The sequence below is a fragment of the Lontra canadensis genome, unplaced genomic scaffold (assembly GCF_010015895.1).
Source record: "Lontra canadensis isolate GAN:19392208 unplaced genomic scaffold, GSC_riverotter_1.0 scaffold9, whole genome shotgun sequence".
NCBI lineage: Eukaryota > Metazoa > Chordata > Mammalia > Carnivora > Mustelidae > Lontra > Lontra canadensis.
This window is the reverse complement of record NW_022631003.1, coordinates 39,687,647-39,706,722: the sequence shown is the minus strand read 5'-3', so window position 1 is coordinate 39,706,722 and position 19,076 is coordinate 39,687,647. Positions and strand designations below refer to the sequence as shown.

Genomic DNA, 19,076 nt, shown 5'->3' with positions numbered 1-19,076 from the left:
TGTTAAGAAGTTGGTAAAGGCAATGTTGAAGAGTTTGCTACCTGTGTTCTTTTCTAGGATTTTGATGGTTTCCTGTCTCACATTTAGGTCCTTCATCCATTTTGAATTTATTTTTGTATGTAGTGTAAGAAAGTGGTCCAGTTTTGTTCTTTTGCATGTTGTTGTCCAGTTTTCCCAACACCGTTGTTGAAGAGACTGTCTTTTTTACACTGGATATTCTTTCCTACATCGTCAAAAATTAGTTGACCATGCAGTTGAGGGTCCATTTCTGGGTTTTTTATTCTATTCCATTGATCTGTGTGTCTGTTTTTGTGCCAGTACCATACCATCTTGATGATGACAGCTGTGTAATAGAGCTTGATATCTGGAATAGTGATGCTTCCAGCTTTGCTTTACCTCTTCAAGATTGCTTTGGCTATTTGGGGTCTTTTATGGTTCCATACAAATTTAAGGGTTTTTTGTTCTAGGTATGTGAAAAATGCTGGTGGTATTTTGATAGGGCTTTCTTTGAATATGTAGATTGCTTTGAGTAGTAGGATACAAAATCAGTATAGAAAAATCTGTTGCATTTCTATACACCAGTAATGAAGCGGCAGAAAGAGAAATCAAAGAATGTTACGTCTTCTGAAAGGGATAACCTGACTTGCTTTTAAACTTTTATTTTCTAATTTCAAAAAGTTTCAGAAGAGGCAATATTTATGATTATGGTTTCTGTGAATGGAAAGATATTTATGAGGTGCTCACTATTAAGAATTTACCATTATATTTTAAAATAGTACAATGCTAATCAAAGAAAATATCCCTCAGTGTAATGTTCTTATAGTTGTCACTGTGATCCAATTGTGACATTAATGAGGAACCCTCTATCCACCCTATGCCTTGAAATATCAGCAAGTTCTCAATAAATAAAAGAGGTAGTGTTAGGAGCACTATGCAGAAATCAGCAGCTCCTATCACATAGGTGTGCCAAGTGAAATGCATAACAGGAATGTGTGTTATAGAACTTTTTAGGGACACATCAGTATTTATACAAATACAGCCACAAAGACATAAAATAGGCTCAAATAAAAGTGTTTTCAAATGGCAAAGATGTTAAAGTAACAGATAAAACTGTGTACTTACTCTCAATTTATTACCTGAAAAAATTGCATATTAATGTATATGTTTGTTTATGTAATACACACATTTATTTACCTAAATACACACATGTACATATACAAACATATGCACATATGTTCCATTTTGTATTTGCAGAGTTGAAGTTGAGATTTGTGTCTTTAAGAATGTTAACCAAAGGTTCACTTAGCCCTGTTGAAAGAGACAGGCTTGACAGAGCTCTCTTTACCTCCCCTTTAGAGAGTTTATTGTGAAATTTTCTGAGATAGAATGGGAGAACTTGTCCAAGAATTCATAACAAATTAGACAGTTACAAGAAATTAGAACCTAAAGTACCAGTAAATGTTAAAAAGCAACAGAAGGAATGGAAGGAAAGTGACCTGCTCTGAGAAATAGGTTAAATTCACCCCCCTTTAATAGTATACCAAAGACCAAGAGCTCATGATTGGTTTTAGTCTGCCAGCCTTACTGCTGTGAATCTTTTGCATCCAGTTCAGGAATCCATTGTATTCTTAGCCTCACTTTCTAAGGGGAAGAGATGAGAAATTGGACCACATTCCAGGTATCTGGAAATAAAACTATAGTCCATAATCCATTTGTGTATGGATTTGATCAGAGAGCCATGAATTAATTGTAAGGAACAGTTCACAGCTTGTTTCAAGCCTCGATCCTGTGATCTCATGGACCAACATAGAGGGAGCAAGGTGTAACCTGTGTAACAGAACTGCAGAGAGAACTAGTAAATCTGTTGTCAGTATAAGTGACATTCATTCTTCACTTTACTTACTCAGCAGATATCTCTTCAATACTTGTCTGTCAGGTAAAATGGAAATCACTAGGAATAAAAGATGTGCAAGACAAATCTCTCTCCCTTGAGAAGGTCACAGTGCAGGAAGAGAGGGCGAACATATCATAAACATATCAAATCAAACATATCATATCATATAACGTGATGGACAGTGATAGTAGACTTTTGTGAGCCTCTGACAGCATAGTGACATATCTAATTTTGCTAGGGTCCAGAAGTTTTACAGAGGATGTGATGCCAAATGTGAGTCTTGAAGGAAACTTGTGGGAAAATAAAGGTGGAAAGTAATAGTCCATACAGAGAAAACAATAGGGAAAAGCCTAAGAGCATGTCCTCCCCCTGACTCCTGCAGTTCATATGGATGGGCTAGAGCCCAAGGCACCTGGGAAGAAAAAGCAAGAAAAGATTGCCACGATAAGAGGGGTGGATTGTGCCATAGTAAGGAATTTGATCTTCATCACACAGACAGCGGGACACTACTGCAGGGTATAAATAGGAGAGAGATCTGATCAGGTGAGATTTAAGGCAGTAGAGAAGATGGAGTGGACCTTGTTTGGGGGCAGGAGGACATGTTAGAAGACAGTTGGAAGCACTGAGATGAGAGGTGGTAAGGAAGGGGCACAGAGGAACTACACACACTTGAGGGACTTATGGCTATTTAAATGTGGGCGTTCTGGATCACACTCAGGTTTTTAAGTTGTGAAACACAAAAGAAAAGTAGGTTTGACAGGAAACCCAATGACTGAGGTCTAGGGGTGTTGAGTTTGAGGTACTTATGAAACATCCAGAAAATTGGGCAGTTGGAAATACAGGCCTGGCACGTAGAGAAGGGAAGCAAACTGGAGAAACAGGTCATGGAGTCGCAGCATGTCGGTGATAGTAAAGGTCACATAAGGGTGATGCTTGCCAGCAAAATGTACAGAGTGAAGGAGCACTGCCAAGAACAGAAGCAAAGCAGAAATGATCAAGAGGAGAAGGAGAAGACTAGGAAGCAGCAGTCTGAGGAAAGGAAGAAACATAAAGGGAGTAGTGTTAAGGGGTAGGGAAGTGCCAGGAACAAAGGAAACATTGTAGGAAAATTTATGACAGGACAGTACATTGAGATTAGAAAAGTGCCCAGAGTTAACAATAAGACCACCCCTGGCAACCGCAGAGCAGCTTCCCTGGAGTGGTGAGGCATGACTCACTTCATGAAGTCAGTGCCAGTAGCTCTCCAGATTTTTAAAATAATTTCCAAGCAATTACTTAAACCGCCCTAGAATTTTGTTTTTTTAAATTCTCACAAGTTCCAGGTACCTGGGTGGCTCAGTCATTAAGCGTCTGCCATCGGCTCAGGTCATGATCCCGGGGCCCTGGGATAGAGCCCCACATTGGGCTCCCTGCTCCGCAGGAAGCCTGTTTCTGCCTCTCCCACTCCCCCTGCTTGTGTTCCCACTCTCGCTGTGTCTTTCTCTGTCAAATAAATAAATAAAATCTTTTTTTAAAAAATTCTCACAAGTTCCCTACTTACACAGTCCAGATAAGGGAGAGGGGTCACCTGACATCCACACACTGGCCAAGAAAGAAGGCAGGTGTCCCTGAGTTCTGTTTGTAGTACACTCAGAGAAACCCAGTCCTGCAGAGGGCTACACAAGGCCAGCTGTTGTCCTCACAAACCACCCACTCCCAGTCCCCCGAGGGATGGTCTCTGGTTGATTTGGTTTCAAGTCACCTGCCAAAAGCATCAGGACAGTTAGGAGGGGGTGGTAGGGGAAGTTTAGAGTAGCTATCACAGGACGTGGAGTGACATTATTGCACAAAGTGGGGTGCGAAATTCATGCTTGAGGAACGAGCGAGTGAACACAGTTCCTCACAGAGGATGGAACTGGGCCTGAGCCGGCAGCTCACCCTCCCGGCCGCGTTTGCCACCGCGGATTGTCTGCCAGCTGGGCCCTGCCAGATAGAGGCATTTTCAGACCAAACACTGTTCCTAATGCTCCATCTCATTGGGTTTAATGACACATACTTAAAAACAAATGGACCATTTTCTAGAGGGCTGAGTTCACACTCCACAGAATAGAAACTAAAAATGTTCTAAATTAACCCAAATCAATTTTTTAAAGATTTGCTGAGGAGAGAGAAGAGGGCACCTTCGGTTAAGTCCCTGGCACCATGTGAAACATGTAAACAATTGATTAAATGAAAATAGACTGTCCCTTCTCCCCCTTAGACACGAAGCTGCCTCTTATTCTGCTCTTTTTTACTTTAATTGGAAACATTTTCAAGTTTCAGGACCAGTTTTCTAAATATGTGAACACTTATTTTTCTCCCTTTCTAGAAAGGTCAGAGATTGGAAACTTAAATCTTCCTTCCCTTCAACTAGCAAGAAATGAACTGATTGGTTCTAATTGTAATGATTACTTAGGTTATATATTTTCCCCTCTGTTAGAGTGTCTAGTATGCTCTGCATTCAGTTTCCCTAGCAATTTCTAGAAGAGCAACATCATCCCCAAGTGAAAATATCCACAATCGCAAACAATAGCATGAATTCTAGATACACGTATTTACCACAAATTCTCTCTAAATATCATAATGTCTTGTTGCAAAGAGATTTCACAGGATGTGATTTAAAAGAGGGCCCTCTCTTACTGTGGCTTTCTTTTCTTCAGACTTCAAGGAACTTAGCACTTCTAGCTGGTGTTTCTGAAAGTGAGCTATCAAAATTATTAACCAGTTTCATTTGGGTTGTGGACTGAATGTGTGCAAATTGTCCATGGTAGCCTCTCACAGTTTAAAAACTGAGCTCAGATTAAGGAACCCTCTGATAATCAGATTGACCTTTCTGTTGCATTCAAAAAATGACTCAGATATTCACTTCAACCCACATACCCACAAAAATTATTTTCTGTAAATGGGCAGAACAGGCTAATGAACCTACAGTAATGCTTTGATTTATGGAGCTGCCATGCTTTGATTCATTCCATAAACATATTTTAAGGAACCAGCCTGTAATGGGGTGTTGCAGATAACAGTTAATAAACATGGTCTTCTTCCTTGGGATAGGCCTCCCAGGCAGTTTTGCAAACCAGTCAATAAAGAACACTGGAATTACGTACACACACAGAAGGAGGGCCATCTCCATCAACTGCACTACATACTGATTTGTCTGAAATTTAAAATATTTTGTATCAATAGGGAGGTATCCTCATTTTGTTTCATTCAGCAATCCTTTTGTAAAGACCTTCTTAATCCATTTCTTTTATAAATTTAGTTTCTTAAAGTAGAACACACAATTTCTGCCCTTGAAATCAGCATGCAAGAGTAAATATTTGTGAGATGTCACAGCATTGTAATATGTTTTACACTATTGAAGCTTGTGAGAATTAAGAGTTAGCATATATGTATTTATTTTTCTTTCTTCCTTTTTTTTTTTTTTTCTTCATGTAGAACCTTGCACCTGGGTAGTTTCTTAGGGATCATGTGCTCTTGAAATGGAAAACTTGAAGTCCAGAATTTAGAACTCACCCCAGATCACAATGTGAGAGAGGATAAATGGGGCCTAATTTGGCAGTTGGCTTTCACACAAAAATGTTTTCATCTGTGCTTAGAATATCCTTATGAGCATTGATCTAGTGCCACTGTATTTCAGTTCTCGACCTTTATATGTATAAAACGTGACAAATTCATCAGGTCATGTTCAAGAACGTCTTAAGAGTAAATGATGAATAAAGAATAGCCATTTCTAGATGTTACTCATTTTCATGCCATTTGTTAGAGCCACAGCTATGATACGTGCTCTCTGTAAAAGGTCAATTAGCAGATATTTAAAGTTTTGTGTTACCTTCTAAATGTCAAGTTGAAGTTAGAAATATTATTACATTTGGGAGAATTTTGCCATAAGATACTCTATATGATGAAAAGAATTTCAGGCCTAGGATGTGGTAGGAGGGGCACCTGGGTGGCTTAGTGTAGGTTAGGCCTCTGCCTTCAGCTTGGGTCATGATCTCAGGGTCCTGGGATTGAGCCCCGCATTGAGCTCTCTGCTCGGTGGGGAGCCTGCTTCCCCCTCTCTCTCTGCCTGCCTCTCTGCCTACTTGTAATCTCTGTCTATCAAATAAATAAATAAAAATCTTTTTTAAAATGTGGTAGGAAATTTTATCTTGTTTCTGGAAGCCTGAGTGACTGTCAGTCCAAATGACTCTCTTTGGTGGCAAAGAAATAGAATACTGTTTTCTACTTGGCCTCTTTTTACTGAGTGACCCACATGAACCAGTATGGAGGACAAGTATGGAATAGCAGGAGGACAGCTTCTCAAGTTTTTTCAATAAGGGAAAGGCTTGAGTCTACACATTTTCTGTGGTATATTCTAGGAGAGGTTGGAAAGTGTAGAAGAAAATAACCAATGGGACAAGGTGTTGGTGCAGGTAAAGACCAGAGGGGTTGAGATTAAAAGCCCTGGTGGAGGGAAGACCTTTTGCAAAGCCTGGAAGAAAAGAGCTGATGATAGACCTGGCTACTGAGATCTTTATTCATGTCTGAGTTTAAAGCTGAGAATGTTCCTACCTAGTCCCTTCAGTTTTCACCGCAAGCAAGACAATGCCATCTTCCATGTGTGGGTGGGGGAGATAGGATTGGGTTAGAGAAAAGTTGTGGGTGTTTGGGATATCAGGTGTGGGTTGGGTAAAGGCACTGACCAGGGACAGGTAAACGTGGCCTGATTAGCAGTGAGTATCCAGCTGTGGTTGAATACTGTGAATGTGTACTTTTATCAGTATGCATGGTTGTGTTAATTCTCCACCAGTACAGAGCAACCTAGATGTAGAAAGAAAAGAAGAAAGATGGTTGGAAAGTGTCAAACATAAAAGTTTGTAGGTGGCCTATAGAAGTACCAAAATACAAAGATTTGGAGGGTCTTATGAGAGTGGTTAAGGAGATTTCCCCATGAAAGTTTGACAGAGAAGGATGAAAGACCATGAAGTACCTGAAAGATCAAGAAGGAAGGATGTGAAAGATCTCTGAGGTAGAAAAGCAGTTGTCCTAGTGAGTAAGGAAGTGAGCTTGAAGGGAAGGAATGAGAAATATGCATATGGGATCAGAGTATGTATTCTAGATCAGGGATCAACAAACTTCCTGTAAAGGATTAGATAGTAAATATTTGTGGCTTTGCAGGACATATGGATCCTGTTAAAACTTCATGGCTCTGTTGTTGAAGCTTGAGAGCCATCATAGACAGTAAGTAAACAAATGGGCATGGCTGTGTTCCAGTAAAACTGTATTTGCAAAAGCAGATGGTGGTCGGATTTGTCTCAAGGGCTATAGTTTGCTGACCCCTGTCCTAGATTATGACAGTTTCCAGGATGTGACAAGTTAAGTGGAACTGCACAGATTATTAGAAAACAGGGGGCTAGGATGCTTTAAGATTAGTGTATCAGGACCCACAACTATATGGTCAACTAATCTTTGACAAAGGGGGAAAGAATATCCAATGGAAAAAAGATAAGTCTCTTCAACAAATGGTGTTGGGAAAACTGGATGGCAGCATGCAGAAGAATGAAACTGAACCGCTTTCCTACACCACACACAAAAATAAATTCAAAATGGATGAAAGTCCTAAATGTGAGACAGTGAAACCATCAGAATCCTAGAGGAAAACAGAGGCAATAACTTCTTTAACCTCAGCCATAGCATCTTCTTACTAGACACATTACCACAGGCAAGGGAAACAAAAGCAAAACTGAACTCTTGGGACAAAATCAAGATAAAAAGCTTCTGCACAAAGAAGAAAACAATCAAATCTAAAAGGCAGCCTATGGAATGGAAGAACATATTTGCAAACAACATATCAGATAAAGGATTAGTATCCAAAATCTATAAAGAACTTATCAAACTCAACGCCCAAAAAGCAAAAAAATCAATTAGGAAATGGGCAAAACACATGAATAGACACTTTTCCAAAGAAGACGTCCAGATGGCTAACAGACACGTGAAGTGATGCTCAACATCACTCATCATCAGGGAAATATAAATCAAAACCATGATGAGGGACCAGCTTCCACCTATCAGAATGGCTAAAATTAACAATACAGGAAACAGATGTTGGTGAGGATTAGGAGAAATGGGAACCCTCTTACACTGTTGGTAAGCATGCAAGTTTGTGTAGCCACTGTGGAAAACAGTATGGAGATTCCCCAAAAAGTTAAAAATAGAACTACCTTTTGATCCAGTAATTTCACTACTAGGAATTTACCCAAAGGATACAACAATATGGATTCAAAGGGGTACATGCACCACAATATTTTATTATCAACAATAGCCAAACTGTGGAGAGAGCCCTAATGTGCATCTACTAATGAATGGATAAACATGTGGAGATGTTGTGTATGTGTGTGTGTGTATTTGTAGATATACACACACACACATACATATATACACACACACACACACACATATATACACACACATACATATACATATACATACATACATGTACGTACATATATATTTAATGGAATATTACTCAGCCATCAGGAAGAATGAAATCTTACCATTCACGATGATGTGGATGGAGCTAGAATGTATTATACTAAGTGAAATAAATCAGAGAAAGACAATACCATATGATCTCACTCATGTGGAATTTAAGAAAGAAAATAGATGGGGTGCAGTATGTTAAGCATCCAGTTCTTGGTTTTGGCTCAGGTCATGATCTCAGGGGTCCTGGGATCGAGCCCTGCTCCATGATCTGTGTGGAGTCTTCTTGAGATTCTCTTTCTCCCTCTGCCCTTCCCATTTATGCTAAGTAAGTGAGTAAATTAATAAATAAAATATTTTTTTAAAAAAAGAAAGAATTGATGAACATATGGGGGGAGAGGAGAGAAACAAACCATAAGAGACTATTACAAATAGGGAACAAACTAAGGGTCGATGGCGGGAGGTGGGTGAAGGATGGGGTAGGTGAGTGATGGGTATTAAGGAGGCACTTGTGATAAGCACTCGGTATTGTATGTAGAAATGAATTACTGAATTCTACTCCTGAAAACAATATTGCATAGTATGTAAACTAAAATTTAAATTTAAAGAAAAGAAGAAAGAGAATCTAAGCCCCCCCCCCAAATTAGTGTAGTGACTATAAACCATCCAGATCTAATAGACATTTCAAGAATACTCCACTACCAATAGAATATACACTCCTTCAGTGTGCAAGGAGCATCCTCCAGGATAGATAATATGCCAGGTCACAAGACAAGCCTCAATAAATTTTAAATGGTCTGAAATCATACTAAGTATGTGTTTTCCACTAACAATGGAGTGAAACTGGAAATCACTAACAGAAAAAATTTTGAGAAATTTGTGAATATATGAAAATTAAATAATGCTTCTTAATCCAGGGGGGTCAAAGGAGTCACAAGGAAAATTAGAAAATTCTTTGAGATGAATGAAAATGAAGTCCAAACATTCTAAATAAGGGATGGAAGTATAGCAGTGTTCAGAGGGAAATTCATAGCTATAACTTCCTACAGCAAAAAGGAAGAAAGATATCAAATCAAAAAGCTAATCTTCCACCTTAATACAGTAGACACGTAAGAGAAAGAGGGAGCAGTAATCAAAAGGGTCTGAAATGGGCTAAGGAGATGGAATGGAATGAAAGCCCAGATAGAGAAAAACAACAATTTCTTGTAACTGGTGCAGAGTAAAGTATGATTGTTTCTGTGTTTGTAATGAGAGTATAAGAAGAGTATATATACCACTTCCATCTGTTTTCTATGTGAAGGTGGACTTGAGGTGAAGCTGGATATGAAGTGACTAAAAGGACAAGGCATTAGAGATTTGAAGAACAGTCCCTGTATAATGTGGTTGGAAAAATCTGTGTATGGAGTTGACTAGAGAAAATTATTAGTAATGTCAGCCCATTGAGGATCCTTTGGAGGCTGGTAGGAGTGTATTAGAGAGAACTACTGATCTGCCCTGTTGTGTGATTCCCTCAGCTGCATTTGGGTCTGCGGGGAAGGCATAGAAAAGGCAAGTGTTTACGCTCACATATGGCTAGGATTTTTGCTAATCGGGTGAGATGAAAGATAAATGGGCAAGGAAACTTAGGATGTTGAAATGCTAGTCTGTGGTCCATCAGCTAGATAAGGATGGAACTAAAGAAAGTAAAAAGCTAATGAATAGGGAGCAAGTAGAGGAGTCAAGGAACCAGAGTCACCAGGAGGTCTAACAGATAGCTCCAAGAGGGCGGGAGTCTGTTCTGTTTACTGATGTGGCCCAGCCCCCAGAATAGTGCCTAGCACATAGTAAGTGGAAGATACTTGTACTGAACGAATCACCAGGAATGATCTAGAGGTGGGATCATTTATAATCAAGCCGGAAGAACGGAAGTATGTGGTCAGAGTCGAATGAATGAGTGAGTGATGGAGGAGGGAAACCATTATCACCATTATCAAAGACACCTCATGATGTTTGATGTGCACGTGTGGTAGGTTCTTGGTAACTGTTGGCCTTCATCATTTCTTTTTCTTGGCCTATTAGAGGAATTACTTACTTTTAAAGACATAGAGTCATTTCTCTACAGTTGGATGAGTTGACCTTTTCCAAATAAGTATCTTTTAAAGCCACCGGAAACATCAGGACTGTTAGATTCTGCCTCACGTGGGTGGAAGAAACCAACAGAGTACTTGTAGGAATTCCCTTCCCTTCCAAGTTAGCCCTGTCTAGTTGTGAAAGCCGGAAGCCCACAGTACTTCCAGTGCTTCCTGTCCTGTTATTTTGCTTATCATGGGTGTGGACCTTTTTATGTTTACAATGCTGTATCACCTCTCTGAAGTATATGGACCTTTCAGTAGGAGGTCAAAGGCCTCTCTTTTGCCTTCAGTATAGGCATACCTCATTTCCCTGTGCTTCGCTTTACTGCATTTCACAGAACCGTGTTTTTTACAAATTGGAGTTTTGTAGCAGCGGCACATCAAGTAAGGCTGTCAGCACTATTTTTCCAGCAGCATTTGTTCACTTTGTATCTGTCATGTTTTAGTAAATCTCACAAGATTTCAAACTTTTTCATACTGTTTGTTAGGGTGATCTGTGATCAGTGATTATGACTTGCTGAACATTCAGGTGATGGTAGCATTTTTTAGCAATCAAGTATTTTTAAATTAAGATATGTACATTGGGTTTTTTTTTTAAATATAATGCTATTGCACCTGCAGTAGACTACAATATAGAGTAAACATGACTTTTATATACACCAGGAAACCAAAAAAGTCATTTATTGTGATACTTGCTTCATTGCAGCGGTCTGGAACTGAATCCGCAGTTCTCCAAGCTATGCCTCAAGGGGTCTGAAGCCTCATTTAAAATTAAGGATGGCTGTTTGTGGAGAGAAAGTTTACAGAAGGAGGCTGAAATGATCGTCTTGTGTTTAAACAGTGCCAGTGTTTTCCCATTTAGCTAAATTAATCAAAGAAGTATTCTGATTTTGAGGATTCACCTCTTTTTTGGATGCCTGGCCATAGTATTTACCCTGTTTCTCACCCACACCCCGTTGTGTAATTACTTGTACACAGTCAATAATAGGTCAGTGCTGACTGATCTTTACTTTTTGAATACGCAGTCCTCTGAAATGCCCTGCCCTCTACCTCTTTGCCTGGTAAATTTCTTCTATGATCTGTGTCAAATATCTCCTCCCAATCTTATAGGCAAATGAACAGGCCTCTGTCCTTAGAGTAGTTCACACTAATTTCTATTACACTGCCATTGTTTATTTGTATATCTGTTTCTGTCCTTGCCTGTTATCTACCCAAGAGCAGGGAAATTTTCTATTCATCTTAGTGTCTGCAGTGCTCTGTGTGTGCCTGCCATGTTTGAGGTACTCCAGAATTGTCTGGCAAATGAGTTTGACAGCAAGAAAACACATTTACAAGTACTTTGTAGACTTCAGTTGGAAAACCCTGCCCTCTAAAGGATTTTGCCTCTTTAGAGTTTTCAGCAGTTAGGACACTGCTGTTATCTGAGCAATGATTAATTGATTATGACTCTATGATCCAGCCAGTAAATATAATTAACTTAGAGAAAAGTTAGCCTTTTTTCCTATGCCAACTTATTTAACTTAAACATAGCATATAGTTGATACTCAGTGTAGATTTAATAATACAGATGTCCTACCAAGATGTTAACAGTGACCATTATGGAAGTGGTGGTATTTTTGTTTTTAACTTTTTTATTCAGGTGTAATATTTTTCATTCTTTGAAATTTTCTATTTCAGTATATGTATTGTATATTTTCCAGTTTTAAAAGCTACGGTGCATAATGAAGACAGTTAAGAAAAATAAATGCTATGATACAACTCTGCTGGGTCACAGTGGACCAATCCATGCTTTGGTAACAAAGCTCAGTGGCTTAGAAAAGCAAATGTTGATTTGCTGAGGGGCAGCATGGGGTCTTTTACACCCAGTGTCTTAGTTCCAAGCCTCCCTCCATCTCAGAGCAGCTTCTGCTGTTGCTGTAGCCAGGGGAGGGACAGGTGGGGGAGACTTGCCAGCTCCCAGCAGGCTCAGCACATGTCCCTTTGCTATGGCTAACATGAGTGCCATGGCCCCAAGCTTCCTGCAAAGCACTGTGGAAAATGTGGAAGAATACCAGTTGTCTCTAACATGATGTAACTCTTCTTATTTTACAGTTACTGTAACGAATGTATGTTGGATCCAGACTGTGGTTTCTGCTACAAGATGAACAAATCAACTGTCACTGACTCCTCCTGTGTTCCAGTTAATAAGGCATCTACAAATGAGGCAGCCTGGGGCAGGTATGTCACCCCTTATACACCATAAGAACACAGAATAGAATTTCAGAACGAGATCTTGTTTCATTATTGATTATATTCCCTATGCAGTACATTTCATCCGTGTGATTTATTTTATAACTGAAGTTTATACCTTTTAATCCTATTCACATATTTCCTTCATCCATCAGCCAACCTTCTCTCAGGCAACCACCAGTTTGTTCTCTGTATTTAAGAATCGGTTTTTTGTTAGTTTGTTCCTTTGTTGGTTTTTAGATTCTGCAGTTGTGAAATCATATGGTATTTGTCATTCTCTGGCTGAGATCACTTAGTATAATACCAATGTAGTCCATCCATGTTGTCACAAATGGCAAGATCTCATTTTTTTATGTCTGAGGAGTATTCCATTGTCGTGTGTATGCCCTGTCCTCATCCAGTCAACTATTTTGGACACTCGGGCTACTTCCATATCTTGACTATTGTAAATAATGCTGCTGTAAACATATGGGTGCATATATCTATCTTTTCAAATTAGTGTTTTTGTTTTCTTTGGGTAATTACCTTGTAGAGGAATAACTGGATCAACTATTTTAGTTTTTTGAGGAAATTCCATGGTTTTCATAGTGGGCTGCACCAATTTCAATTCCTGCAAACAGGGCACGATGGTTCCCTTTTCTCCATGTCTTCATCAGTACTTGCTATATCTTATTTTTTTCATACTAGCCATCTCACAGGTGTGAGGTACTATCTCATTGTGGGTTTGATTAGCATTTCCCTGAAGATTATTGATATTGAGCATCTTTTCATGTGTCTGTTGGCCATCTGTATGTCTTCTTGGAAAAAATGTCTGTGTAGGTGCTTGTCCCATTTTTGTTTTTAACTTCAGATTGGTTTTTGGTGTTGAGTTGTGTAAATTCTTTATGGTTCATGGATGTTAACCCTTTATCAGATGTATCATTTGCAGATGTCTGCCCCCTTTCACTAGATTGCCTTTTTGCTTAGTTGATGGTTTCCTTCGCTATGGAAAAACTTTTATCCCAACGATGCAAGCATAGTTCAATGCTCTAAACCATTCATTGTGATACGTCACATTAACAAGAGGAAATATAGAAACCATATGATGATTTCAATAGATGCAGAAAAAAAAATTTGACAAAATGCATTTGTTCATGATAAAAACGTTAGACAAAGTGGGTTTAAAGGGAACATACCTCAAACTAAAAGTCTACATATGAAAAACCCAGAGATAACATCATACTTCAAAAACTGAAAGCTTTTCCTCTGAGATCAGGAACAAGACAAGGATGTTCACTTTCACTACTTTTATTCAACACAGTACTAGAAATCCTAATTGCAGCAGTCAGACAAGAAAAAGAAATAAAAGACATCCAAATTGGTGAGGAAGAAAACTGCCATCATTTGTAGGTGTCATGATACTATATATAGAAACCCTAAACTCTCCACCAAAAAAACTACTAAAACTGATAAATGAATTCAGTGAAGTTGCATCATACAAAATTAATATGCTGAAATCTCTTGCATTTTTATACACTAATAACAAAGTAGCAGAAAGAAAGGAAAATAGTTCTATTTACAGTTGCCTCAAAAAAAAATTAAAAACCTTAAAATAAATTTAAACAAGGAGATGAAAGACCTGTACTCTGAAAACTGAGACAATGATGAAATAAATCAAAGATGATATAGGCAAAAAGAAAGTTATGTTATGCTTACGGATTGAAAGAATTAATGTCTTTAAACAGTCCATACTATCCAAAGCAATCTACAAATTCATTGCAATCTCTCTTAAAATACCAGTTGCATTTTTCACAGAACTAGACAAATAATCCTAAAATTTATGTGGAATCACAAAAGACTTCTAAGAGTCAAAGCAATCTTGAGAAAAACGAGCATAGCTGGAGATATCACAATCCCAGGTTTGAAGGTATATTACAAAGCTGTAGTAATCAAAACAGTGTGGCACAAAAATAGACACATAGATCAGTGGAACAGAATAGAGTCCAGAAATAGCCCCATGTTTTTATGGTATGTATGACAACGGAGGCAAGAATGTACAGTGGGGAAAGGAGTCTCTTCAATGAGTGGTGTTGGGAAAACTGGACAGCTACATGGAAAAGAATGAAACTGGACCACTTTCATAAGCCACACACACACACAAAAAAACTCCAAATGGATTAAAGACCTAAATATGAGACCTGAAGCCATAAAATAACTAGAAGAAACCATAGCCCATAATCTGACATTAGCCTCAGCAATATTTATGGGTATGTCTCCTCAAGCAAGGGAAACAAAAGCAAAAATAAACTATTGGGACTTACACCAAAATAATAAGCTTTTGCAAAGCAAAAGAGTAAGTTTTATTTTTAAACTTACAGAGTGAGTGCATTTATAATCAATGGCTGCAATTCTTTTAAACTGGTCTTTGAAACTGATTTTCCCAGCTATATTACTTTGCAGCATGACCTGATAAAGGCAGCACAAAACATTGCAATTATATGTTTCACAAACTTAAGGAAGAAAGCATTCAGGCCTAGGCTTTAGGAAATTCAGATCCAGACCCAATCCTGCCGTAGACTATAGAAAGTTAGCTCTTGAGAAAGAGGTTCCTACATATTTCCAAAGCAATGCTCCCATTGCCTATTGACTGGTAATTTTCAAACTCAGAAACTTAAGTAAAAGAAAATTTTCAAGTCAAAATAAATTAATACCACTTTAAATTCTTTCATGCAACTATTGTTTTCTTTGAGTACATTCTGGGAGTTTAGTACAATTAAGCAATGATTAAACTTGGTGATCATTGAGATGTAACCAGTCTAGGAAGCAATAAACTTTCCTCTTTCTGACAGATTACATTGGTTTGTAGTAGGCACATAAATGAAATACTGTATAGAATAAATATTCCCCACATTTATGAACTACTCATATCCATGGACACAGGAACTACGTTAATATTATTTATTATGCCCTTAAACTCTTATATATTCTAAATTCCCATAAAAAGAATAATATTCTCTCATTCTGTCTGCCTCATAGAACTGATGAAGGCAATGAAATCTGTTAATTACTTGTATCTCCTAGAAGCTTTAAAGTATAATGTAACATTATTAATCATTATGCTATTGTCACTAATCATTTTATTAGGGAATTACTGCAAAGAACTAGAAATAAATTATGGGGTCTTTGACTGAAAATCCAAACAACATTTTAAATATACAATTACAGGGGCACCTGGGTAGCTCAGTGGGTTAAAGCCTCTGCCTTTGGCTCAGGTCATGATCCTGGGGTCCTGGGATCGAGCCCCACATCGGGCTCTCTGCTCAGTAGCGAGCCTGCTTCCTCCTTTCTCTCTGCCTGCCTCTCTACCTACTTGTAATCTCTGTCAAATAAATAAATAAAATCTTAAAAATAAATAAAAAATATACAATTACAAAGAAATATATAAAAAAGTGCAGTTACTACTTAAAATGAAAATTTGAAAGAGCTTCTTTTAAAAACAGCCAGTGTATAATTTTCATCAGCAAAGCTTCATTAGTGAGTTAATTGATTAAATATTTCTGGATGTAATGCTTTATAGTTTTAATGCTTATGGTTCTTTTTTTCAGTAGATAAAAACTGAAAGTTTACTTGTCTAGAATTATGAATATGTCATGGAATCTGTACATGTAGTTTTATGTACTTCACAGAATTAACTTAAAAACATATTAGAAATGTTAGAGGGGGCGCTTGGGTGGCTCAGTGGGTTAAGCCTCTGCCTTCAGCTCAGGTTGTGATCTCAGGGTCCTGGGATCGAGCCCCGCATCGGGCTTCTGCTCAGCAGGGAGCCTGCTTCACTCTCTCTGCCTGCTTCTCTGTCTACTTGTGATCTCTCTCTCTGTCAAATTAAAAAAAAGAAAGAAAGAAAGAAAGGTATACTAATGATAAGGGGACAGTAAAATTAGACATTTTGTTCTTACTATTTGTAAATAACAGATAGTACAACTTTTTAATAGAAATGTCTATTACTTTTTTATGAAAAGCATAGAGAACTAAACAAAATACACAGAGAACTTTTATGTTTGTAGAATATTATTAGAATAATTTCAAACTCTTTACCACTCCCCTTCAAAAAAAGACAGTTTTTCTCACTCTTCTCTGTGCTGAGTAACAGACCTCCTCCAGCTTAGCCACTGTGGTTGGTAGCTTCAATCTGTGTTAGAAAGAAGTGGAAAAAAAGGCAGAATATGTTTGCCATGAAAAATGCCCTACAATAGATTTTCCATTTATAGGTAAACTAACATTCACTATATTTTTATTGGTTGATAGGTTTTATACAGTTACTTGGAGTAGGATTCTCAGGGTAAAATCTACCATTACTTTGGACTCAAATATGAGATATGCTGTTAATAGATATTTCAGGGTCAAGTTTTGGGGAAATTCGGAGCCATATGTCCTGATTTCTCACTATAGCTGTTTCCTGAAAAGACACCAGGTAGAATGGTAATACCAGTCATGACGGAGATAAAATGTTGACTTTGTCTCAACGTAATGAAAACTATTTGCTTACATAACCAACTGTAATAAAGTGGAAACAAAACATTAAGTCAATTGGCATGCTATTCTAGTATCTATTTTGTTAAATTTCAGTGGAAAGGTTTTTTCTAAAAATCAGTTCTCTAGAGAAGTTGCACAGTTGGCCAACAAGCACGTGAAAAATGCATTTCACTAATCGTTAGGGAAATGCAATCAAAATTAGAATGAGACACCACCTCATACCCATTAAGGTGGCCACTGTTAACAATATATTTATAACAGTTTATTGTGGAGAAATTGGAAACTGCACCACTATGGGAGAGAGTGTGGTGGTTTCACAGAATTTTACAACAGAATTACATATCATCAAACAATTTCATTTCTGAGTATATATCCTAAAGACTTGATGGCTAGGTCCTGAAGAAGTATTTGAATGCCTATGGTCATGGCAGCATTATTCCTAATACCCAAAAGATGGAAGCAACCCAAGTGTGAATTGACAGAAGTGAGGATAAAGAAAGTGTGGTATAGACATATAGATATATATAGATATAGATAAAGATATCTATAGATATAGATAGATATATCTATTTATAGATATAGATATGTTATTCAGACTTAAAGAAATTCTGGCACATAGTACAATATGGATGAATCTTGTTTGAACACATGATGATAACTGAAATGAGCCAGTCACAAAAAAATAACACATGCCTCCACTAATGTGAGATACCTAGAATAGTCAAATTTATAAAGACAGAAGAGTGATCACTGGCACAGGTTGGAGGAAGTGGGGAATAAAGGGTTGTTTAATGGGTATGGAGTTTCAGCTGCAAAATGAAAGGGGTTTTGGAGATTGCGTCTTATATCAGTGTGAATATACGTAACACCACTAAACTTTACAATTTAAAATGGTGAATTAAGATGCTAAATTTTATGTTATATGTATTTTACCAAAATTAAATATAAAAAAGGAAACCCCATTAAAAAATTATTAAGGGGGCGCCTGGGTGGCTCAAAGGGTTAAAGCCTCAGCCTTCGGCTTGGGTCATGATCCCAGGGTCCTGGGATTGAGCCCCGCATTGGGCTCTCTGCTCAGCAGGACGCCTGCTTCCCTCTCTCTCTGCCTGCCTCTACTTGTGATCTCTGTCTGTCAAATAAATAAAATCTTAAAAAAATATATATTTAGCATACTTCTAGAAAATGTACTACACTGTGTTGATGGAAAACCTGCTCCCCTGCCTGTCAGCCCTTATACCCTCCATATGCATCCTCTACACATGCAAATACAAGTTTAATGCACAGCTGAGTTTGAGGAAAATTCCCAGGTACCACAAATGAGAGCATGAACAGTGAGCCAAGGGGCTCTTACAGAGCTTGGGTGGCTCAGTGGGTTAAGCCTCTGCCCTTGGCTCCGGTCATGATCTCAGGGTCCTGGGATTGAGCCCTGCATCAGGCTCTTTGCTCAGCAGGGAACCTGCTTCCTCCTCTCTCTCTGCCTGCCTGTCTGCCTACTTGTGATCTCTCTCTCTCTCTCTCTCTGTCAAATAAATAAATAAATAAAATCTTAAAAAAAAATAAAAAAAAAACAAACAAACACTGAGCCACATGGAAACCCAGGAGCCCAAGGAGTATCAGAAGGGAAGCAGGCCTTAAGAGTGAGAAGCTAATGGTTTTTGTTTTTGTTTTGTTTTGTTTTGTTTTATTATATTATATTATGTTAGTCACCATAGAGCACATTATCAGTTTTTGAGATAGTGTTCCATGATTCATTGTTTGCATATAACACCCAGTGCTCCATGCAATACATGCCCTCCTTAATACCGATCACCCGCTTACCCCATCTTCTTACTCGCCTCCCCTCTAAAACC

General features: G+C 38.2%; 1 protein-coding gene across 1 annotated transcript in view; it reads left to right on the top strand.

The window, feature by feature from the left end:
- Positions 1-19,076, top strand: part of SLC2A13 (solute carrier family 2 member 13) — a 390,143-nt gene that overhangs the window by 304,236 nt on the left and 66,831 nt on the right. Inside the window, exon 7 of the mRNA XM_032855359.1 lies at positions 12,577-12,702. Coding sequence (XP_032711250.1) covers positions 12,577-12,702 — 126 coding nt within the window. The remainder of the gene's footprint in view (positions 1-12,576; positions 12,703-19,076) is intronic.